This window comes from Brachyistius frenatus, unplaced genomic scaffold, assembly GCF_029030835.1.
Source record: "Brachyistius frenatus isolate BFR_SWC_R1_liver_20210118 unplaced genomic scaffold, ASM2903083v1 Contig_12, whole genome shotgun sequence".
In the NCBI taxonomy this organism is placed as follows: Eukaryota; Metazoa; Chordata; class Actinopteri; family Embiotocidae; genus Brachyistius; species Brachyistius frenatus.
This window is the reverse complement of record NW_027210611.1, coordinates 4,922,376-4,944,254: the sequence shown is the minus strand read 5'-3', so window position 1 is coordinate 4,944,254 and position 21,879 is coordinate 4,922,376. Positions and strand designations below refer to the sequence as shown.

General features: G+C 43.6%; 2 protein-coding genes across 5 annotated transcripts in view; both read left to right on the top strand.

The window, feature by feature from the left end:
- The window catches only part of insra (insulin receptor a), a 52,892-nt gene extending 50,938 nt beyond the window's left edge, over nucleotides 1-1,954 (top strand). The window contains exon 21 of the mRNA XM_069692377.1: nucleotides 334-1,954. Within this exon, the coding sequence (XP_069548478.1) occupies nucleotides 334-691 (358 nt within the window). The 3' untranslated portion in view covers nucleotides 692-1,954. The remainder of the gene's footprint in view (nucleotides 1-333) is intronic.
- Nucleotides 1,955-5,070: 3,116 nt separating this feature from the next.
- arhgef18a (rho/rac guanine nucleotide exchange factor (GEF) 18a) lies at nucleotides 5,071-21,743 on the top strand. Of its 4 annotated transcripts, XM_069692382.1 has the most exons (23): nucleotides 5,288-5,578; nucleotides 8,924-9,075; nucleotides 9,209-9,274; nucleotides 10,517-10,649; nucleotides 11,039-11,145; nucleotides 11,855-11,995; nucleotides 12,341-12,591; nucleotides 13,625-13,750; nucleotides 14,105-14,222; nucleotides 14,389-14,640; nucleotides 15,672-15,748; nucleotides 15,985-16,166; nucleotides 16,353-16,408; nucleotides 16,911-17,093; nucleotides 17,310-17,453; nucleotides 18,035-18,150; nucleotides 18,245-18,304; nucleotides 18,393-18,440; nucleotides 18,605-19,081; nucleotides 19,461-19,773; nucleotides 20,052-20,156; nucleotides 20,747-20,880; nucleotides 21,425-21,743. In XM_069692382.1, the coding sequence occupies exons 5-23, from the start codon at nucleotides 11,055-11,057 to the stop codon at nucleotides 21,569-21,571; spliced, it is 3,021 nt and encodes a 1,006-aa protein (XP_069548483.1). In that variant the 5' UTR covers nucleotides 5,288-5,578; nucleotides 8,924-9,075; nucleotides 9,209-9,274; nucleotides 10,517-10,649; nucleotides 11,039-11,054; the 3' UTR covers nucleotides 21,572-21,743. The 4 variants fall into 4 exon arrangements, with proteins under 4 accessions (XP_069548485.1, XP_069548483.1, XP_069548484.1 ...); XM_069692384.1 differs by lacking the exons at nucleotides 5,288-5,578; nucleotides 8,924-9,075 and adding an exon at nucleotides 5,071-5,088; XM_069692383.1 differs by lacking the exon at nucleotides 8,924-9,075.
- The last annotated feature ends 136 nt before the right edge of the window (nucleotides 21,744-21,879 follow it).

Sequence of the window (21,879 nt, the reverse complement as noted above, 5' to 3'; positions counted from 1 at the left end):
CAATGAAATTTCAGCTCTGATTTATGTGGTTGGTTTTTTTTTTATAGTTTTTGGATAAAACATGGAGCTGAAAGGCACAAAGGAATGAGATATAAAAGTGTGTGGGCTTCACAGGCGCCACTTGTTTTTTTTTTTATGTTACTACGTAAACGGATGTCGTTTCAGCAGCCTGATCATTGAAGTGTGTGGTTAAGTCGTATTTAAGTTATTTTAACCACACCAGAGAAACAAGCGTATTAACAACATATAAGTACATTATGAAAAGAAATGACGTGGTGAAGAAACCCTATTTCAGACAACTGAAATCTCTTCTCTCCCCGTCTCGTCACCCAGACACAACCTGATGCAGATGTGCTGGCAGTACAACCCCAAGATGCGTCCCACCTTCCAGGAGATCATCGAGATGCTCCGGGAGGACCTGCACCCCACCTTCCAGGAGGTCTCCTTCTTCTACAGCGAGGAGAACAAGCCGCCGGAGACCGAAGACTTTGACCTGGACATGGAAAACATGGAGAGCATCCCGCTGGACCCTTCGTCGTACTCCCAGAGGGAGCAGTGTTCGGACAGGGACGAGGCCTCCTCCATGGGCCTGAGGGGCAGTTACGAGGAGCACCACATCCCCTTCACACACATGAACGGGGGAAAGACCAACGGACGAATACTGGCCCTACCGCGGTCCAGCCCCTCCTAACATACTGTCCACGTCCCGCAGTGATGCTAGAGATTTAAATATATTTTTGTTTTTTCGTTGTCATTTTATATAGATCACACTTTTATCACTCTCTCTTCAGAAGCCCCTCAGTACATATCTCAGGACCTTATTTTTCTCCTCAGATGCCACCAACACACACTACAGTAAGTCCACGCGCGAACGCCAGGAGACACTTTTTGTATTTAAGGATGAATCTCCTGCGTCTCTTGGTTATGATTGTAGTTTATATACTGTATATATATATATATGTATATATATATACATATATATATATATATATATTGCCAAGTTTGTGCTAGACTGGGTGGATAATGGATTCAACTGTGAAACAAACTCTTGACAAACAAGAAGGCTGCTAAACCCACTGTCCCTCCCCGAGTCCAGACTGTCTCCCTCTCCTTTAGTTCATCTGAAAGGGTTCATCCCCGGGTTGCTACGTTTTGAGAAAAAAAAAAAAAAAGTGCCCTTCTCTTTTGTCTGTGGCCTACATCAGTTGTCATGGAACTGTGTCTGAATCTTTGTGCGCACGCGGATGACAAACTGAAAATGAAAGACTTCGGAAACTCCCTGTCGGATGGTCGGAGACGGTCCATCTTCGAACAAACTCTGATCCACTGGAGAAGCTGGTTGAAGTGGCTTACCTCCTCACACTCTGCAGTATTCCAAAACGGCACACAGAATAAACACAGAACTTTTCGTCGGGTTATATTTTTTTTAATTTATTCACTTGTCTTTCTTTTTTCTTTTTCTTTTTTTTCTCTTCCTCCTTTTTTTTTTTTTTTTTTTTTTTGAGTTTTCACATTTACAGCTGAAGGATATTTAAACTTTTCAGAAACATGTTGACAAACGAGTTCCACAGATTGACCAATAGCTGCTTCGTTGGTATATTTTAGTGGGTATAGAAGATTAAAAAAAAAAAAAATACAAATATATATATATATATAAATATTATATTGATGTTTTTGTACATAGCTGATATGTTGTCATTCTTTAGGTATTTCCGGTCATAGAAAATGTTTTTACATGTTAGTCTCTTATGTTTATTTTTTCTAATCCAGAAAATCATACTAATTAGCTTCTCTTTTTTTTTGGGACTCATGATCAACCAACAGCATTTGGTCTTTTTACTATGCGATGCCCGGGAGTAGGAGTGTTTGGTGTCTTCAGCTTAAGATGTCTGCCCGTCATATCGAGATCAAATAAAATAGTGCTGTACATTTTGCAGCAAGGTGCATTCATCAAGAGGCTCCTGCAGTGCTTTTCTTATTTTCCTGCTCTCAACACGCGTGTTTGTTCAGATAGTGATGTGTCACGTCAGTAAATACTCTGGATTGTTGTGTATCTGTAAAGGCAGTTTGTGTTTTTGTTTGCGAGTTGAGTGTAAAGCGAAGCTGAAGGGTTTGTTTTTCCTACAAAGCGTAACAATATAAAGATAAAAGATCCCCCCCCCCCCAAAAAAAAAATCAATCTGTTAACTCTATATTGGCAAAGGTTCCTTTAACACAAACACTAACAATCACACAATCAAATACTTTAATAACTGGTTACTAAGGGTTGTGACGGGTACTCTGGCAGGGAATTTTACTTTTAAAGTAAATTATGAATAAACTGTATCAGAACTCCAGTCATATAAATGTGATAAAGAACAATAAATAAAAACATTTCAACCTTCATTTGAGGAAAAATTAAGAGCCCAAACACAATAAAAATGCAACTTACAAACTGTATAATAATATCTGCCAGTATACTATAATCTTGATATTGATATAATCATAATAAACTTTATTTGTATAGCACCTTTCATACAAGAAATGCAGCTCAAAGTGCTTCACAGCAACAGAATTACATGCAGTGTTTCACATAAAAACAGACACAAAGAAACACCCAAAAATACAGAAAAGAAATGACGTAAAACAGATCAAATACGTAAATTAAATACAAGTAGACTTGATTTGGATCGTTCTCTAGGATTCAATTCGTAATATGAAGTCGCGGAAAAAGAAGTTGTAGCCTGTCTTGTGCACTTTTCTAGAACTTTACTTCGCACACTGTAATATTAGCGTGATACACTAGAGATTAAATCTCCTTTTCTGCTGTGGTTTTAGTCAATTCTTTAAGGTAGACTCGTCAGTGCACCTCCAGGTTTCTGCTAAACCTCGGTTAAAAGCTCACACGTTTGTCCACTACTGAAATCCCCTTTTCCAATACATATCAGTCTTTCTGGGTTTTATCAAAATATATAGTCAAAATATAAAATGAGCAATATGGATTTAAAAGCCGCGGCAGTTCAAGAGCGTGGCAGGTGCGAGAGAGCTTCGGGAGTTGCTAGTTAAAGGCTAAAGTAAAGAGATATGTTTTGAGCTTTCTTTTTTAAAGGTATTAACTGAGCCAGCTTCCCTGATATTGAACAGATAGTTTGTACCACAGCTTTGGAGCGTAGCTGACAAAAACTGAATCCCCAATTTTCTTACGGCTGTTTCTGGGAACCTCCAATGAATATATATATATATATTTGTATTAGTTCATTATTGAACAATATTCAGCATTTACTCCGTATCGATCAGACGCTAATCAAAAGCTTTTATCACATGAAATGCTATCTAATGTAATCTGACTGTCAGTGGTCATGAGGGAAACGTGTGCTTTGTGGTTTACTATGTTGCCTTCCCGCCATTCAGTCTCTTGGGATTGAGGTTTGAACGAGTCACTTCAGCTGAACGTCCAAAGAAGTGCTGGTAGTGCAATGACGCCACCTACTGTACAACAATGACATGGACACTACCCTGTGTGTGTGTGTGTGTGTGTGTGTGACTGCACACAATACAAGGCCAGGCTCCCCTTTCAACACAACATTAAATACATAAACATTTCAGTGACTGAACGCAATGTGGAAAGCTCATTAGCTTTCATTGTGCATTGACTATGTCAGGCTTTATTTATTCCAATCATTCCCCAGACAACCAAAGTGAGTTAAAGGTTTTTGACTGGTTTAGTTACTTGAGTAACTTTTAACTCTCAATACCTGTTTGACATACTTCACGTCATCTGTAGCACTTTGATAAATCATCTACATTTTTCCAGATCACGAACCACAACCTGTGTTTACTATGTATTTATAGTTAAAGTCATTTGGATTATACTTGTGTGGGTTAATGTGGACAGCTGGTGTTTCCCAGCTCCGTATTTCTCCTAGAAAACCAAAGTGAAGGAGGTAAAAATTATTTATTTTTTTTTAAGTAATTTGGGGAATGTAATGTACTGTAGGGAATTTAGTTGACAATATATGGCTTATGGCCCATGGGCTAGTTCAGAATAACATAATCCCCCACAGTAGATGAAGTTAACAGTTATTGTTGCATCGTCGGTGTTAAAACGTCCCCTTTTTCTCAGCATTTCAGGTCCTTTGCTGTCCACGTTGACTTACAGACTGAGCTTTGATGTTAAAATCCTTCCTTCCACAAGGTCCACTCCTTTCATTCTTCAGAGCTTTAACTTCCTGTACATTGCACACCTCTGCTGTCATTGTCCAAACCTGTTTACTTCACATCACCTGATGCATCCATCAAGCTCACCAAACCCAACCTGAATCAAGGTAACCAAAGTGAAAGAGGTAAGTCATGATTACAACACACTGATCAGTACTTTTATGCATTTATACACACAGGACCATTATTATTATTTTTTTTTAATAAATCCAAACCCTCAAGCCTGTTCAATTTCATTAAACTAGTCCTGTTGAAAAGTAAATAACAAGAATTCCCCTTTGGCACACACTACCTGAGCTCGTAACTACATTGCCTGCAGGTGATTACTCAAAAGAAAAACTGCTTTTGTTTTGTTTTTTTTGGCCATAATTAAAAAAAAACCCATCAAAATGTTGACAGCTACTGCTTTCCATCAACCCCATGTTAACGCTGTCAGTTTACATCGGCGTCTTATAATAAAAAGCATCCGCATCACGACAGGGGGGCCACGCTGGTAGAAAACACGTCGAGCCTGCGTTCATTTACAGACTTGAGCGAGCTGCTGGGATGAACCTGCGGAATGTGTCCCAACTGAACCAACCCGGTCCCACAACGCTTCGAGGGGGGGAAGGAGGGCTCATCCGCAGGAGGCTGGGATTTCTTTTGAAACACTCCCTCCCTCCCCTCAGCTCCATTTTTTTTTTTTCCTTTTTATTATTTGTGCACTTGTTCCTCCTGAGGCATCCTTCCTCGCGTTCTTTTGTTTTCAGTGGAAGCTGTTGAGAGATATAATTCCTCCTCCTCCTCCTCCTCCTCCTTCTCCCTCCCCTCGCCTTGGAGATAAACACCCAAGTCGTCGTCGTGTCTCCTGCGTTTTCGACGCGCTCTGCTGCTCCTTCATCTCAACACCGGGTAAGAAGGAACTGTTGTCGAGTCAATTGCTCTTGTTTGGACTTTCGGCAAACGAGTTAACCGGACGGACTCGGGCGCGTTAACGCGCGTAACGTCATTACGTTAACGTCGGCGAGCCAAACCGGCGTACGAACTTTACGAGCGGTGACGCCTGCGTCCACGGTGAAGGGGAGCAGTTTCTAAAAAGCGGTTAAGCTCTTCGTGTTTTTAAACTCGACACGAGCTGGCAAAACTCACGCGGAGTTTCTTCTTAATTTCACTCCGAGCAGTTTTATATCAATTCTGTGACGCCGCCGCCGCCCCGTGGGGTTTTTTTTTTTTGGGGACGTTATTGCGCGCCGCGTGCCAAACCGGCAGCCAGCGGCGTGATCACCTGCAGCCACTTCCGTCTCCGCTCTCAGGACTTCCACACCTGTTCGTGGGAACTATTTTCTGAATCACCTGTCGCTGCTGATTTTAATCTTGGCGGTGGGAAACGTAATGAATCCAGGTCAGTCACCTTGGCATACCTCCGCCGGACTACGCCGCACTTTAATTGTTATCTCGTCCCGCCCTTTTGGTGGTTAATCAACCGCTTGTTAAATCCTCCCCCCCCCCCAAAATGAGAGTGTTTATTCCGATGTGTTTCGAGGGAAGAACCAAACTGTCCCGTCAGTTTTCCTGAAGGAGTTGTCGGGTGACTGAAAGTGAAGTAAAGCGTCGTTGCGCGCGGAATGATACGAAACTATCAGGGTTAAAACTGGTGTTGTTTTGAACAACAACAAAAAGTAGAGCTTTATGACGTGCGCGGAGAGATATGTAAACTTTAAAATAGGATGTTTGACCTCAATAAATACACGCATATTTACATGCATAGATGATACTGGAAAAGCTATGAATTTTCTTCTGAAAATGCATGCGTGATCACTGATAAATAGCTTGTAGAAAAGCTGAAGCGGCAATTAAAATACAGTTGCTGAAATAAGTTGAAGTGGCCGTTTAAAAAGTAGTTTGGTGCTTAAAGAAGTTGGAAACCTGAACTGCTACAACTCCACTTTTAGCGGCCAACTTGTGAAAGTTTCTTCAGGAAAACGTGCAGGTGGTGAACGATTAGGATCTTTACTTGAAACGTGTGGAAAAAGTTGTAGTGTAGTTAGAATAAAATGACTGAAAGAAGTTGTGAAGTGTCTGCTTAAAAAATGATGCCAAGCACTCGAGACGTTTTAAGTAAAGCGTAGAATTAAGTAGAGGTGTTAATTTAAACGTCATCCCTGGGTAAGTCTGAAGTACTGAAAGGAGACAAAATGATCTAAGTGTTTAGTGACAAAGTGAGCAGGAAGGTCAATTAATGCCATTTGATTTGTATTGCACACTTGACAAAAAATAAATAAAAATGGTAGAGTCACATCTTCTAAAAGCTGTTATGTCTATCACAGTTTACTGTAAATACCACAGATAAATGGAAGATTGCCACAAAGACAAGCTGTTTTTATTTTGTTGGGGCCTAAAAGTCCTCCAGGTTTCGCTGTTAGCCTCACAGTAGCAGTATTTGGCGACCAAAGTTTAAGATTGCTTGTAATAAACATTTTTCTAAGTTGGACATGTTTGTGAAACCGTTTTCTATTATCTTTTCTCTCATGTCGCTATTTTTAAGTCCTAAAATTCACAGAAATTCATCTTCATTTTGTGTGCATTATTTTTGAATTCTGTTTTCAAGAGCACGGCAATTGCTCCAAAATGAATATGTGCACGCGAATGTTGAATTATGACATATGTTTTATGAATACAAATATGTGGAATATGCTCCCTTTTTATAAGCCTCACTGTCCCAGGACTGTCCCAAGTGTGAGAACGTACTGTATTACAATTCAATGATAGTAGCGTACCGGTGGTTTTCCATGTGGTCGCTCTTGCGCCACAAATCACATACTTGAGAGCGTAGCTAACTATTTTCCAAACCATGCAGTTATATTGTCAGACTGAGATAAAGTCCCAGAAGTTGACAAATCCCTAAAGAAACAAAAAATGGTTTCCATTTTCCAGCTCGTCTCATTTTTACAATCAGGAAATGCTGGAGTTTAAACTGCACGGGATGGACCCATGCATCACTCTTCCCTCGGGCTGGAGGGTAAAGACAGGATTCACCTGTTCGTACTGACAGAATCACATTGGCATGCGATTACAGCACACTTACACTGAAGTTAAAAAAAAAAAAAGAAGAAGAAAACAACGCCAGTATGTAGAGGTTAATAAGTAAACCGTGTGTGACGGCTGGCGGACGTGACAAAAATACAAAAAGTAGGAGCACGTTGCGGGGAGGAGGGATCTGTTGACGCGAGGTATCCAGCCTTCAGGGTTTATTGGGAACAGGAGCAACATGGAGCAGTGGTTTCTTTTGAATCGGTCAGCTTTTATGGCCTCCCCGGACTAACGGGTCTCGTTTCACGGCCATTAACTGTGGACCGCCCGGTCGGGTTTGTCCCGTCGCGACGGGCCGTCAGCGACTCTCACTTGTTTTAATAATCGTGGTGTTGCTGTGATCTTGCCCCGTGTCGGCCTGAGTGAAACCTCCGTTGCACAAACGGCATCCGGCAGTATTTTCCCCTGCCTCTCCGTCCTCTCCGTCCTCTACGGGGTGCTTGGCAGACTTGCTGGTCTTGTTTTTCTCTTGCAGGGAATGACCTCTTACAACGAGGGTCTGAACCATGCAGCCTGGATATGGATAATAACATGCCGTGAAGCTCAGAAGCAAGTCTGTAACGAAAGCAACACGGCACACAAAGCGCCCAAGCATGAGGTGTTGCGATGTATATTTTTTTTTTGGTTCGGTCGAGACACGAACAGAGAGACAGAATAGTGCGTTCATATGAAGTGGGAATAATCTCAAATATCGTGTGATTTATTTGTCATTTAAACCGGGGCGTTGTGATTCTCCTCCATAATTCAGTTTTCAAAGCTCAACAAAAATGTCTGCGCAGCGGGTTGGAGCTGACGGAGTAATGATAAGATCTTTCGTTAAGTCCTGTGAACACATGCAGACGGTGTTCATTAGCGGGTGTTAGTTGGGATGCCGAGACGCTAAAGTATGACCACCATCAGAATGACAATTAACTGCGTTACAAGCACCAGTAACTTTCCCTCAGGAGCGACATCACGCACATGAAGTGCACAGATCAAAAATAATGGGAGGATTTTAGTTTTGTCATTTGCGCTCGTGTTGAATCCCGTCGTGAGCGTCTGCTGCGCTCCGGAGTCCCCGAGGAAGTGGACTGATGTTCAGCCTCGGCCTCCTTTTGGAGCCTTCTTCAAGGCAACATCAAACATTAATATGGGAGTGATGTGAAAAGGGTTCATTTTAGTTTTGCGTTTAGTTTTGGGAGCCCATAAAGCAATAGCTCTTGAGTTCCGCTGTTGTCAAAACAGCAACTTGGAAGTTTTCCCAGAGACCACAAAATCCCGTTTAAAACGTCGTGTTGATTTTCTTTCAGCTGCCGGACAAAACCGGGCGTTTTAGCGACTTCCGAACGGCGTAAATACCGCAAACTTCTACGTTTCGCTCTCCGCTCCCGTTCTGCGGAAAGAGAGCCGGAGGCGAGCACGAGCGCTCGCTCCCGCGTGTTTGTGCCGCAGCTCCTTCAGTCGAGTCATTTGTGTGTTTTAGGTGTGTCTGACTTGGAACGACTCCTTAAACTGTCTGTGAAACTCGAGAAGCTGCGGCATAATTCGATCTAATTAGAGTGCACCTTCGTTAGATTGAGATATTTTCTGTTTCTTCTTCTTCTTCTTCTTCTTCTTCCTCCTCCTCCTCCCCCCGTCTGATTCTCCGCGTGCGTTGCTGCTGCGGCTGTCCAATCAGGAGGAGGTCGTTATACCAAACACGGGAACGTTTTCATCGACCCCCAAGGGACCATTAAGCATGTCGAACTAACGGACTCTCGCAGACACGGCCAGAGGGACTAAAACTGGGACGCACAAACTCAATCGGACCGTGACCTTGGAACATTCAATGTCAGTTGTTTTGCTGCATTTTCCTCTTTTGTTTTTATCCGCTTGTTTAATGAGATGTTTTGTTTTTGGTTTTTTTCCCCCTTTGTGTGTGTGTGTGTGTGTGTGTTGTTTTGTTTGTTTGTTTTTTTTCCAGCGCTACGAGGAAACTGTCGAGGACATAACTCGGGGAAATAAAAAGTCAGAAGTATATATGAAGAAGGTGAGTCACTCTGGGCCGCAAGACACAGAGGGTGATTTAAAAGCCATTAGATGAACACTTTAAAAAAAAAAATCTTTTTAAAAGCTATATTTTGGGTGTCGGTCGTCACACCACGCCCCGGCAGAGATGCGTATCTCGGAGTGGGAGGTGAAAACGCTGAGCAGATAAGAACTTGTAAGTAGAATAGAAGATCTGCTGTGCGTCTGTCGCTGTAACAAATGGCTGTCGCTGCTGTTACTGCAGTGCGGCTCTGCGTTCTCCCGCACACGTTCTGCTTGCGCCTCTGTCCGAGAGTTGGTCGGACTTGAGCTGCGTTCGGTTCGGTCGTCACAGTTTGCCAAACCAGTTCCCTCCGCTCGGAGCGAGAACAGCCGGTTTGGATTCGCGCTCCTTTTTCTTCAGCAGGCAGCTCGTCTGCTTAAGAGCCCGTGAGTCAGCCAAGTGCTTTCAGTAACAAATGATAAAGGTGCGTTCATTTCCATTTCCTTTCAGTAATAAAAATCCTCATTCATAATGCCCACATTGTTTTTAATGTGGCACTGAGTGTATGTACTGGCCTGCAGTGATATTATGTTGTGGTGATGAGTCATATTGTGTTCGTCTATTAAACTCCGTTGACAATATTTCTGAGTCAAAGGAAAATTTGACGAGCTATTTTGTTTTTTGTTTTTTTTGGGGTAGTTTATGTTCCACACGTTAAAGTAGCTTTTTGAGATTATAATACTGTACATTACAGAAGGGCACGGCTCTTTCTATCGAACATTAATGACGTTTTTACGTAGACTTTGTGTTGCATGTCAATATGAAAAGGTGTCCATATTGCCCCGTTCTATTTCAATCGTCAACAAACGGTATCGGGGAAACGGCTCTATATCGTGTAAGTTTATAACTCCTGAGCTGCGGTGTGTTTTTCCATGTAAATAATTGACGCCTTTTCAATATTTTCAAAAAATGTCAAGGGACCTAATAATGTGGACAACTTTACGTCATGCTATCATTTTGTCGGGTATTTTCCAACAAATTTCAGTCCGTGTAGTCGCTTTGAAGATTTGAGATGAAAGGGCAAAAAGGCCTTTTATCTACCGCTCCATTGAACTCGCTGCTTCACTCTTATTTTCAACCATCTGACATTTGGTCTCTGACTTAGTAGATCTATTTGTCTTTCTGCCGGTGTCGCTCACAGACTGTTTGTCTCTCTCTCTGTTTGTTGTTTGTTAATCTGTCTCTCTCTCTCTCTCACAGCCCTGGGGAAAGTTTTTCTCTCCCGGCCTCAAATGGCCTCCCTGCCAGCTTCCTTAATCCAGGCATGACTGTCACCCATAAAATAATCCAGCCCTCAACCCGCTTCCTCTTCTTACAGCGACACGAGTCCCCGGTTGGTGACGAGCTAAATTTCCATCGCGAATCTTTTTTTGTATTCGTCACATTCACGCTGATGCTGCCGTTGCTTTCATTTAGTTTTTTCCCTCACACACGAAACGGTCCCACGTTTTTCCGGGTTCATTCTGGGCCAGACGGATGTGTCGTCCAAAACCCGATTCTGCGTCGTGTGGCCCTTTGTCCCTTTTGTCTCCATAGTTTTCTTGCACTTGGCATCAGATACATAAAATCAATCATTTAATGGAAGCGCCCATCTCGAATTTAGCAATAGCACTGAACGTCTGCAGCATTAGTGTGTCTGTATTTGTGCGCGCGCGTTTGTTTCTGTGCTGACATCACATTTTAATTTACCGGCTGAGTGTTATCACATCAAATACCAACTAGATCCGGTCCGGCGCAGATGGAGGAGCTCGAAGGCCCGCGGCTGAAGCGCTCCTCTGAAGACTCCGTGTCGCTGGCTTCCTCTTTGGCTGAGCCCATCAACCTCGAAGGTCAGTCGGCCGGCGTCGGCGCGATGAGCGGCTGCTGAAAGCCCCCCCCCCCCCCCCCCCCCCCCCCCCCCCCCCCCCCCCCCCCCCCCCCCCCCCCCCCCCCCCGCCAACGGTAGCGTGATGAAACTTCACTGTGAAAAATATGGAAACGTCAATGCAGTTTCAATTCGTATCAAAGTTTAACCTTCACTTATAAAGTTGATGTGACGGTGTACAAAAAGAAACGCTGTTGGTCATATTTGTACTCGCTTTATTTAATGAGATTTTGGTCCTCAGACCTTCATCTGGTAAATGTTTATGTAGTCACTCTACATATGATCAACAGTGTGTATGAAGGATTTTATTTATATCGTATGCACATTTGAAGAAGACCTCGTGGTGAAAAAAAGATTTTTGTATTTGGGACATTTTACAAAAGTACTTTTCATCATTAATCATTTACGATTCTGAAATACACAGTTTAAGCAGCTGCTACTGTTGAATTTTCATTTATTATATTCATTGTTGACTTAAACCTCTCCCTGATTGTAGGCGATAAAACAGTTCGACGCAAGACTGTTGCCATTTAAAGAACATTTTTGCTACAAAACTTAAGACATTAAAAAACGATGAAGAATAATGAATCACTGATACACATTCATGTGACCACAAAGCACGAGACTTGTTTGGGGGATGTGGGTCCTACTGTGACTCTCTGTGTGTCATCCAGACTCCCATTATGCTCTGCTGCGAGCGGGACTCGAGTCCGATGCCCAGAATCTGGAGGTGGAGTCGTGGAGCTTCGCTGTGGACCAGAACTACCTGAAGGCCCTGAGCAAAGAGGCTGTTAAAAGACAGGACGTCATCTACGGTAGGCTCAACTAGAGAAGTCTGACAACTAATTAGAGAATTAAAAATTGTATTTTCAGGAATCATATATCATTTTAGTGAGTGAATCTTAGTGTATGTATACTGTGTGTGTGTGTGTGTGTGTGTGTGTGTGTGTGTGTGTGTGTGTGTGTGTGTGTGTGTGTGTGTGTGTGTGTGTGTGTGTACACATATATAGACAGAAAATTGTCATGTAAATTATCCATTGAAAAAGATGAATATTTGATCACTGCTTGCAGAGTAGGTGGTGATATAATGATCCCCACTGGGAGAAGAGGAGAAGATCTTAGATCCGCAATCAAGATATCCCTCTTTATCAATTTCCTAGAGTTGATCCAGACGGAGATGCACCAAGTACGCACCTTGAAAATCCTCCTGTACGTCTACCTGCACGAGCTGAAGCAGTGTCCGCTGATAGAGGAGTCCCGGCTGGAGTGGCTCTTCTCCGGAGTGGAAGACCTGCTCAGCCTACACCAGCACTTCCTCCACTGCCTCAAAGTGCAACAAAGCCAAAGTCAGCAGGAGGGAAGTCCAAACAACTACCACATCACACAGCTGGGGGATATCCTCATCTCTCAGGTAGAGCAGGGGGCCAGAGTATCTGCTATTTATTCATTATTTACTCACCTTCACGTCCAAATGCCACTAAAGTGTTTGTATGTCAACATCACGGTGCGTTGGAGTTACTTTTCCACGTGATGTTTCTCCCAAAACAACTGCATGTTTTTGTTCAGCGTTTCAGTAAGGATAAAAAAAATGTCCAACCTCACCCAAATGTTCTCAACCTGTAAGGATTGTTTTATTCTGCATTATTGCACATTTAAATGAAAACCATTGCTTTCAAAAAACAATCAGCAACATATCGGATACACAGTTTACTCGCCGTACGTTTACAACTCTCCCTAAATGATGTGTTGACATTCCTCCACCAACAGTCTGACAGCGAGTGTTGCTAACAAGCTTTAGCTGTCGAGAACGGGATTAACGGACGACATTTCCACTTTGATCTTTACAATTCATTAAGTTTTGAAAATAGGATGCACGTCAGGCCGGGTTGGAGTTCTGAATGTTGTCATTGCAGCTCAACATACAGCACTGACACTGTTAATATCGTGTCGGGCACCAACACAAGAGCTTGTTCAAGGGTCGGTTCACCACTTATCTAAAATACAGGCTTTATTTAGAAATAAATTGTCATGTTTACGGTGTACCCCTTGTTTTTCCTGCTTGGTAACGCCTCGTTCTTTGTGATCTATATCCATCCACCTCTCCCCACCTTTGTCACTCTCTGTGCTGTGCAGCATGTACAGGTGTCCAGAGGAATGGCTGGTATGTCTGTAATGCTGTGGAAGGGACTGCAGATGGGTTTTCTAGTAGTTTTTCTGAATGGAATCAGAATCTGCACGACTTTTTGTTCCGAATCATAGTTTTATAGTAAAGGCAGGCGTGTGTTGTTCTTTGAGGGTGGTAAAGCCGTCGTGTCCCTCTCTTTCCTCCACAAAACCCATTTCTGATATTTAGATATTTTCAGTATTCAGCAGTTAATTCAGTGCATTGTCCCTATTCATTTGTGCACGTTGAGGAAACCTAAAGTTTTCCCTTGTCGTGTCAGTTTTCAGGTACACTGGGAGAAAGAATGATGAAGGCGTACAGCGGTTTTTGCAGCCATCACAATGAAGCCATCAGCTTCTACAAGGAGCAGCTGCAGACCAACAAGAAGCTGCAGATCCTCAATAGAGTGAGTAATGTACACTCACTTGTCGACGCCTGCAGTTATATTTTGTTACGGAGAAAATGCACTGGAATTGGCAAAACTGTCCGGAGCATCGGTGCCAGAATCATAAATAACAGTGATTGTACAAACAAAGTTGTACTCGGAAACGAAATTAGTTGGCGATGCTTAACCGAAAGCAGCAAACTGTTCCGAAGTAAAATGGCAAAAAAAATAGCAGCAGACAGCCGGTGTGTTTTAGTTGAGCAGAAAAGCCTCGTCAAACTCATAACGTCAGGTGGTAGCAAGTGCAACATTTACTGCATTTGATTGAGTTTGGAAAATAAAACGTCTTTTTTTTTTTTTTTTTTTTTTTTACAGAAAATCGGTCAGTCGCCTCTCGTTCGCAGGTTGGGAATCTCTGAATGTTTCCTGTTGGTGACTCAGCGCATCACAAAGTATCCCATCCTGGTGGAGCGAATCATCCAGAACACCGAAGGTACCATCTCACCACTCAACGCTCGCCTGCGTCCTTTACAAGTTGTTGCAGCCTTTGCTCAGACTTTCGGTGTTTAACTCGACAGACTGAAATCTGATTGACTCCCTTTGTGGGAACAAAACCCGCTGGCTGCAACGGGCCTAATTTGTTTCCTGCTCCTTTCCAGCCGACACAGACGAGTCCAAGTCTCTGGCAGAGGGTTTGGCGCTGATCAAAGACACCATCTACCAGGTGAACGCGCAGGTCAGCGAATACGAGAAAGCCGCCCGTCTGAAAGAGATCAGCCTGCGTCTGGAGGCCAAATCTCCGGGCCGGTTGAAGGACGGCCGTGTGTTCCGCAGAGAGGATCTGATCCAGGGCAACAGGACCTTGTTGCACGAAGGCTCCGTCACCTGGAAGTCCTCCGGGAGACAGAAAGGTTGGTCGAGAGTTTGAGGCCCGTTTTGTCTGTGGCTCAGTCAATGACGACCGCTCACATCTACGCGCGTAAACTGTCTGCTAGATATTCAAACATTTCAGTGACACTGATGATCAATTGGATTTTCAAAGTTGTTTTTTTGTTTTTTTCAATGCGGTGCAAGAAATACAAATCTGCAATGAGAATGCTACATTATAGACTGATCTGACTTAAAGAATCTTCATTCACAACATTTCCTGCTTTATTTAACAGTTTTATTTCCCCTTGCATAACAGTGACTTTTGTTGCAGTGTCATGACTAGTACAGGGTCACCGTGTGCTCCTGCTTCTTGTGATTGCGTTCGGTTTAGACTTGAGCTGTGCTGGAAGTGTTGCAGAATTGTTACTAGGTGATAGAATATCGTGTTGAAAGAAAAGTAAATGTCACAACTTCGAGCCAGATTGCTTACGAGCGTACGAAGTCAAGAGCGTGTCGTACGGCTCGGCCAAGTATGCGGACTCGTTTTCCAAAGCAGAAATTATAAATCAAAACTGTTGGTTTCACATTTGCTTTAATAATATGTCCATATTCATATGGTGGTTTTTTTTTTTTTTTTGTATCTGTCACACTTCTCTGCGTCACACAACTTCTACACACCCTGTTTTTAAATTGCAATAATGGCTCTATTGACGTCATTGGAGGTCAGGAGGTGAACTGAAGTGTGTCTGTGTGCACTGGTCTGATTTTAATGAATCTTTGAGGCGTTATGCATCAAGTGACTTGACGGCTCAGTGCATTAGTTCCGTGTTATAGTGAACTTGTTTCCTTTGTGGGTTTTTTTGTTGTTGTTAAATTTCAACATTATGGTAAATTGTGTTTGTGAAAGCACCGTGACTCTGGGAACCAGTATAACAACATGTTTTTGTGTCATTTCAAATTCAAACCGTCTCACCAAATGTAAAGATGAAATGTAGAAGTGCCTGAAGTCCATCGGGTTGGGTGAAAACCTCAAGTGCTTGTGTGGTTTTAACGCTTTAATCTCTCCCCGCAGACATCCATGCTGTGCTGCTGTCAGACGTGCTCCTCCTCTTACAGGAGAAAGATCAGAAGCTTGTTTTTGCTGCAGTGGTGAGTTCTGCTCAGAGAGACTATCAGCATCAATCATGACTCGCTGTATCATTTATACGTGTAAGGCCAATTCTTTTTCTTTCTTTTTTTTCCCCCCATTATGCTACTGGTATTAGCAATATGAAGTCATTTGATAGTCTTCTAATCTTGGATGGTGTGATGTGATGATCCAGGACCGATCTTGATAATGATTTGAGTCAAAGTAAAAACCTGCTGTGTTATTGTTGCTCGTGCAGGATAACAAACCGCCGGTGATCTCCCTTCAAAGACTGATCGTCAGGGAAGTGGCCCATGAGGACAAAGCCGTGTACCTGATCTGTGCCTGCACCTCCAGCACGCCGGAGATGTACGAGATCCACACAGGCTCCAGGGAGGAACGCATCACATGGACGACCCTCGTACGAGATGCTGTGGATTGGTGAGCACCGGAGATATTAATGTTTAACAGAATAGCTGCAATGGCGGTAATGTCCGAATTTGTTGTTGTTTTGTTGCCTGAAAAGTCAGAAACGGATTTAAACAAATGAGTGGTCAATTTTTAAAAAATGTTTTTCTTTAACTTATCACATGAAAGATCAAACTGAGTAAAATGTCTGTGATTCAGTCACCGGGACGACGAGGTGTACCATGACCTGATCGCCAGGCTGCAACATTTTCAAGGTAAGAAAACTGTCCATCAACGGCTTTCTAATCACACAGAACATCCTGTCAGTGTGCAGATCGCACCAGATTGTCTTTTCAAATATGATTAAGTGATGAGCTTGATGGAAAAGATAATAGTCAACAGAAAAAATGCCACAAATTCTTCATCTACATGTGCTTCTTGAACAGTTCACTAGTGGGGGGAAAAAAGGTTGGATTAGATCAGATCAAAATCCGATCATACTTATTTGCTTCATGGAAACTGAAAGACCTTGAAACATTGCACTATTACATTTTCGGGGAGTTTTCCAGTTTGACTGTGCAGGTGACGTATTCTTTCTGTTTGTATGATGTTTTTGTCCTGCGCGACTTCTCCGCTGGGGTTGGTTCCGATTTTTATGGACGTTATCACAAGATGTCTCAGCGAGGAAAAAAAATCAGCATTTATTTCGCCTTTTATACGAGTGAAAAGGGTCAAAATGTTTCCGCTTGCACTTACTAGGCAAACATGTCATTTTAGATATTCTGAAGATGAAGGACGACCAGATAAAACAAAGTCTGACAGACAAGCTGCAGATCTTTTCTGCTCTCTATGAGGACGTGACGGAGCAGGAAACCCCCCACAAAGGGCTGCTGCTGCTCCGAGGGGACGGGGCCAACCTCCAGCAGGGGGAGGCACTGCTGAACGGCGCCATCAACGAAGGTGAGAGCAGGGACATCATCGGTTTCTACTTTCTGATTTCAACAGTTGCTCGGTTCGCCAAATCAAAAACAACAGCCTCATTATTCCAACCACAATCAGAGTGCTCGTGAAAATTACGTTTCTCATACAGTCGTCGTGAGCGAGAGTGCCGACGTTATCTCTGACGGTATCTTTAAAGGAGGTAGGCTGAGGAATAGTTTTTCCTTCTGTGTGCAGTGGAGAACCTGCAGAACCTGCTCTTCTTGAGGATGAAAGACCCAAACGTTCTCACGGATGAGTCCGAGACACAAAGAGAGACGCTGACGAGGGCCGAGACCTTCGGACCGGCGGATTATAACCCTGCCGCGAGCACCGTGAAACGTAAGATGTAGGTTTTTATTAATAATGTGTGTGTACACTGGAGCGTTACTGTGAGATTATCAGCAGACATGGTTGTTCTCTGGATACCTCATCCTCCTTTACGTGAATTTATTGGTGAGGACAGCAGATGACTGGCATCATGACGGGCTAATAAAATGGTTTACACCCTCATCTATGTGGAAGTGCCTCCCTGTTTGAAAGCTCCTGATAGCAGTCACTCCAGAATTTTATATGTTGCGAACAAAACTGGTAGAATTTTTGCAGTCCCTTTTCTTAAAAATGTTGATGCAATTTGTGGTCATTTTCAATTCCTGCGAATGCGAATTTGCGTTAATTATTGCGATCGCAAGATTGTGGTTTTCCTGGAGGGACCGGTAGTCGGCCGTTTTTCAGACAATAAGATAACAAGATATTTCAAGCTCATAAACTTTGTTTCAAACACGGATTGTAATAATTTTTTCCTTTCAATCGCTTCCGAGCTGAAAAACAAGCCGTCTTCACAGATTACTGTGTTCACCAAAATCTGCAAAATGAGCACTTCGCAGTACAAAATTTGGGTGTGAATGATTTCCTTTCCTCAGGTGGAGATGAAGCCGAGAGGTCGGGCGGCAGCGAGGGCATTCCGCTGTACGTAAGTGACACCAGCAGTGACCACCAGCTCCACGAGGTCTCCTGCTCTGAAGGCCCGGAGCAGCCTGTGAGTGGAGCAGATGCAAAGGATCCGAACCCCCGACGTCCATCTGGTGGAAGAATCGTGAATATTTACTTCGTCTCTCCCGTTTTGTTTCCAGGCTGATGATGAAACCGACACCTTCCCGATGTCAACCTCGGGTAATTTCTGCGAAGCGGAGGTAAAACTTCTCATTCTGCCGTTGTCGCCCTCGTCATTTTTCTTGCATTTCCACGTTCATTGCCGCTGCCACTTCTTTTCCTCTGTAGGTGTGCGACCGTGTGATAATGCTCGCGCAGAGGCTCTACAGCTTACAGGTAAGACTCTTGACGCAGACTGCTTTTAAATCGGGCACCCGTCCAAATGTTTGGGCGAAGCTAAAATATGTTATTTATGAAAACTGTGCCATTTAGTTTTCCACCACAAAAATAAGTCATTCTGTGACCGGCTTGCTCTATTAATAAACCTTTTCGCCGTGCAGGCAATCATCGCCCAGCAGGACAGCCGGATCGAGCTGCAGCAAGCCTTTCAGTCGAACAGCAAGCACTACAGCAACGTGCTGCTTGAGCAGGAGAAGCAGCGTAACCTGGAGAAGCAGAAGGAGGAGCTGGCCCACCTGCACAAGCTGCAGGCTCAGCATCGGGAGGAGCAGCAGCGCTGGGAGAAGGAGAGGGAGCGGCAGAGGATCCAGGTGGAGGCGCTGGAGGCGCAGCTGCGGCAGAGGGAGGAGGACTGCGGGAGGTGGGAGGAGAAGCTGAACGAGGAGAAGGCCGAGCTGGAGCGGCAGAAAGAGAACCACCAGCAGGACCTGGAGAGACTGAGGGAGTCCTCAAAGTCGGTGGAAAAGGAGAAGGAGCGCGTGACGCAGGAGAAGGACCGACTGGAGCAGCTGCAGGAGAAGTTAAAGTTAAAGTACATCCCGAACCCAGGACACGCCAACTGTGACGATGCTGCACAGGTGAGGAGCGGGAGTCGGATTCGTTGATCGACAGCCGTTGACATTTTTTTGTGTTTTCATCAGTTTTCTGTGTTCACTGAAATTGAAAATACACGGACATATTTCGACACTGTATTTCCATGACAAAGCGTAATCCAAACAGGAAACATTAAATCAGCAAGGTCCAGAAAAACAACCGTGATTTTTTTTTAAATTCTGAAACGGATAATCAGAACTAAATTTTAATCCAAATTAAATGGGAAAGGAAAAAAAAAATTATAGGAATTTAAAATACTCTTAAATCAGAAGACAATCTTTACAGGCAGAGGTCAAAGGTGAGATCAGTTCATATAGCTTCCTGAAATAGCGGAGGTTTGAATCATTTCCTTTTTCTCCTCAGTCCTGGAGTCTCTCCAGCATCCCATCATTCAGAAGGAGCATCGTGAACGGCGGCGCTCCGACCTCAACTCCAAAGACCCTCGTCTTCCCCACCGATCACTCCGAAGTCCCTCCAAAGGTCCCGCCGCGCAAGGAGAGCATCAGCCCCCAGCCGGTCAAAGCCGAACTGCCCATCCACCTGATCAGCACCACCAACCAGGTGCACAAACCTGCAGCCGTGCAGCAGCAGATCCCCACCAAGCTGGCTACTCTGGGCAAGGGAAAGGAGAAAATCTCAAAGACGAAAGGGTCCCACCAGAGAACCCACAGCGCAGGTCGGGACGCAGGCTCACCATGTCTTTTTCTGTTTCGGTACAGAGGTTAAATCTAGTTTTTAATCTTTGTGCCGCTTCTTCCACAAAAAATCGTTTTAACGTTTGTATTTTTCAGTTTGAGACCTCAGAAATCATTTTCTTCAGCCAGAGACACATTTACAGACATCAACACCGACATAGTTCAACTTTAAGGAGACCCCGTTCACCTGCAGGACCCAGGCGTTGCGCCACGGGTTACAGATCAGCCTTTTCAAACCGTGCCGTCTTTCTACATCCAGCTTCTATAGATGTGAACCAGGTGCTGCCCATTCGAGTGACGGGGAAAGAAGGCGGCAGTCTGAGAGCCAAAAGGAGCGGCAGCCCTCAAAGGATCTTCCATTCAGGTACAAACTTTTTTTTTTTTTTTTTTAATGTAAAACCTTCAAACACAAAAGATGTATCAAAGTTATTTAACCACCTCTTTTGCCTGCAGGGGGCGCTGAGATTAAAATTTCAGCTGACAGTATTTTCTATGCCGGGAGGGGGGGGCGAAGTCAACATTTTTACATCATGTAGGTCTAAAATGCTGGGATATCATTGGCGGTAGATCGGATCAGCCGGAGGGACGCTCATTCTAACCTGTCTGCTGCTGTTTATCAGTTGTTTCACTGTCAGTCAACTGGTCTCTAATCCGAATCTGAACTCTGACCAGCCCACAGCATAACAACCAATCACAGGTAGGGCGTCTCTCCCGCTGATCCAATCTAGCAGTTACAAGAAGTAGTTTTATTGCATTACAACTACCCCTAACAACTAACCTCAGACATAAACATATTTGAATTTCCAACGTCGTCAACAGAAACGGAGAGGATGAGTTTAATGCCGGAGTCGAGAGACGCGGGCCGCAGCATGCTTATTAACCCGCCGCGAGGTGTCGTCGTAAAATGTTTTCGACTCCCCGGAGCGACGTTTTCTTTTTCTTTCACCTCCTCAGATACCTTCAGACAACCTGCCCACGGTGCCAAAACGTCTCCGTCCTTCAGCACAAACAAGCGGAGCAGCGGCGACACTCCTCCGCCGGCACCGCCTCCTTTCCCCAGAGAAGTTCTCCAGAAAGGAAAAGAGAAGGTAATATTCCTCTAAATCACCAACTACAGACGGGGGGGGGGGAGTTCGGACGTCCAGCACAGAGACTCGCACACACGGGACGCCCTGATGGAGCTGTGGCGAGACATTGCACATGACTTCCCGACACCAACGTGTGTCCGGTACAAAAAGAGAACAGTGACTATTATAATACTTTTATCAAATGGATACGAGCTGTTTAGAGTTCAAATCAAGCTGAAGATGAAAACAACGATGAAGATGTTTGATGAAAACATTTAAGGTAGAGGTTGTTAAAACGTAAAAAGCCAAAGAACTTTTCTAAGTTCTTTTATTTTTTTTTTATTTTTTATCATTTTAATTTGAAATGAAAGTAGGTTGTCTGTGACCGTTCAGCACTGGTATCGAAAGCTCCCGCTTTAATTTGCGTGATAAACGCGGTGGGAGGAAAGCTGCAGAAGTTTACATGCGTTTTAAAAAAAAAACAAAAAAAACATGACGTGCCAAGCACCTCATTTTATTTCAGCGTGAATCAGTTAACGCGGACATTTTTCTTCAATGTGTCCAGATTGAATTTTGTAACGGGAACTCGTGTCTGGCTGTAAACTTATTGTTTCTAGATGGGAAGTGGAAGCTGCGTGTGCTTCCTGACCGCAGACAATCACGCTGGATCTGCAGGATTGTTTCACAGCAGCTGAAACACTTGAGACTGTAAAAAAAAAAGAAAAAGAAGTGGTTTCTGACATTCTCTGTTAAATAACGCTGTGGTTTAATGACAAATTTTACATTATGATTTTCCCTGACCGCTGTCAACTCTTTAGTTCCGTGTGAAATATCTTAAGAAATCCCAACTGACACGTTATGGAATAAAAACATGGTTGATTTTACAGACTGGAGTGTTTTGTGGATTGAATTCACGCAGTTGAAGAAAACCTCAAATTACTATAATTTTAAGTTGGTTTTTTTGGTTGTTTTTTTTACATTTATAGACAAAACCTTTTATTGAAAAAATAATCAGCACAT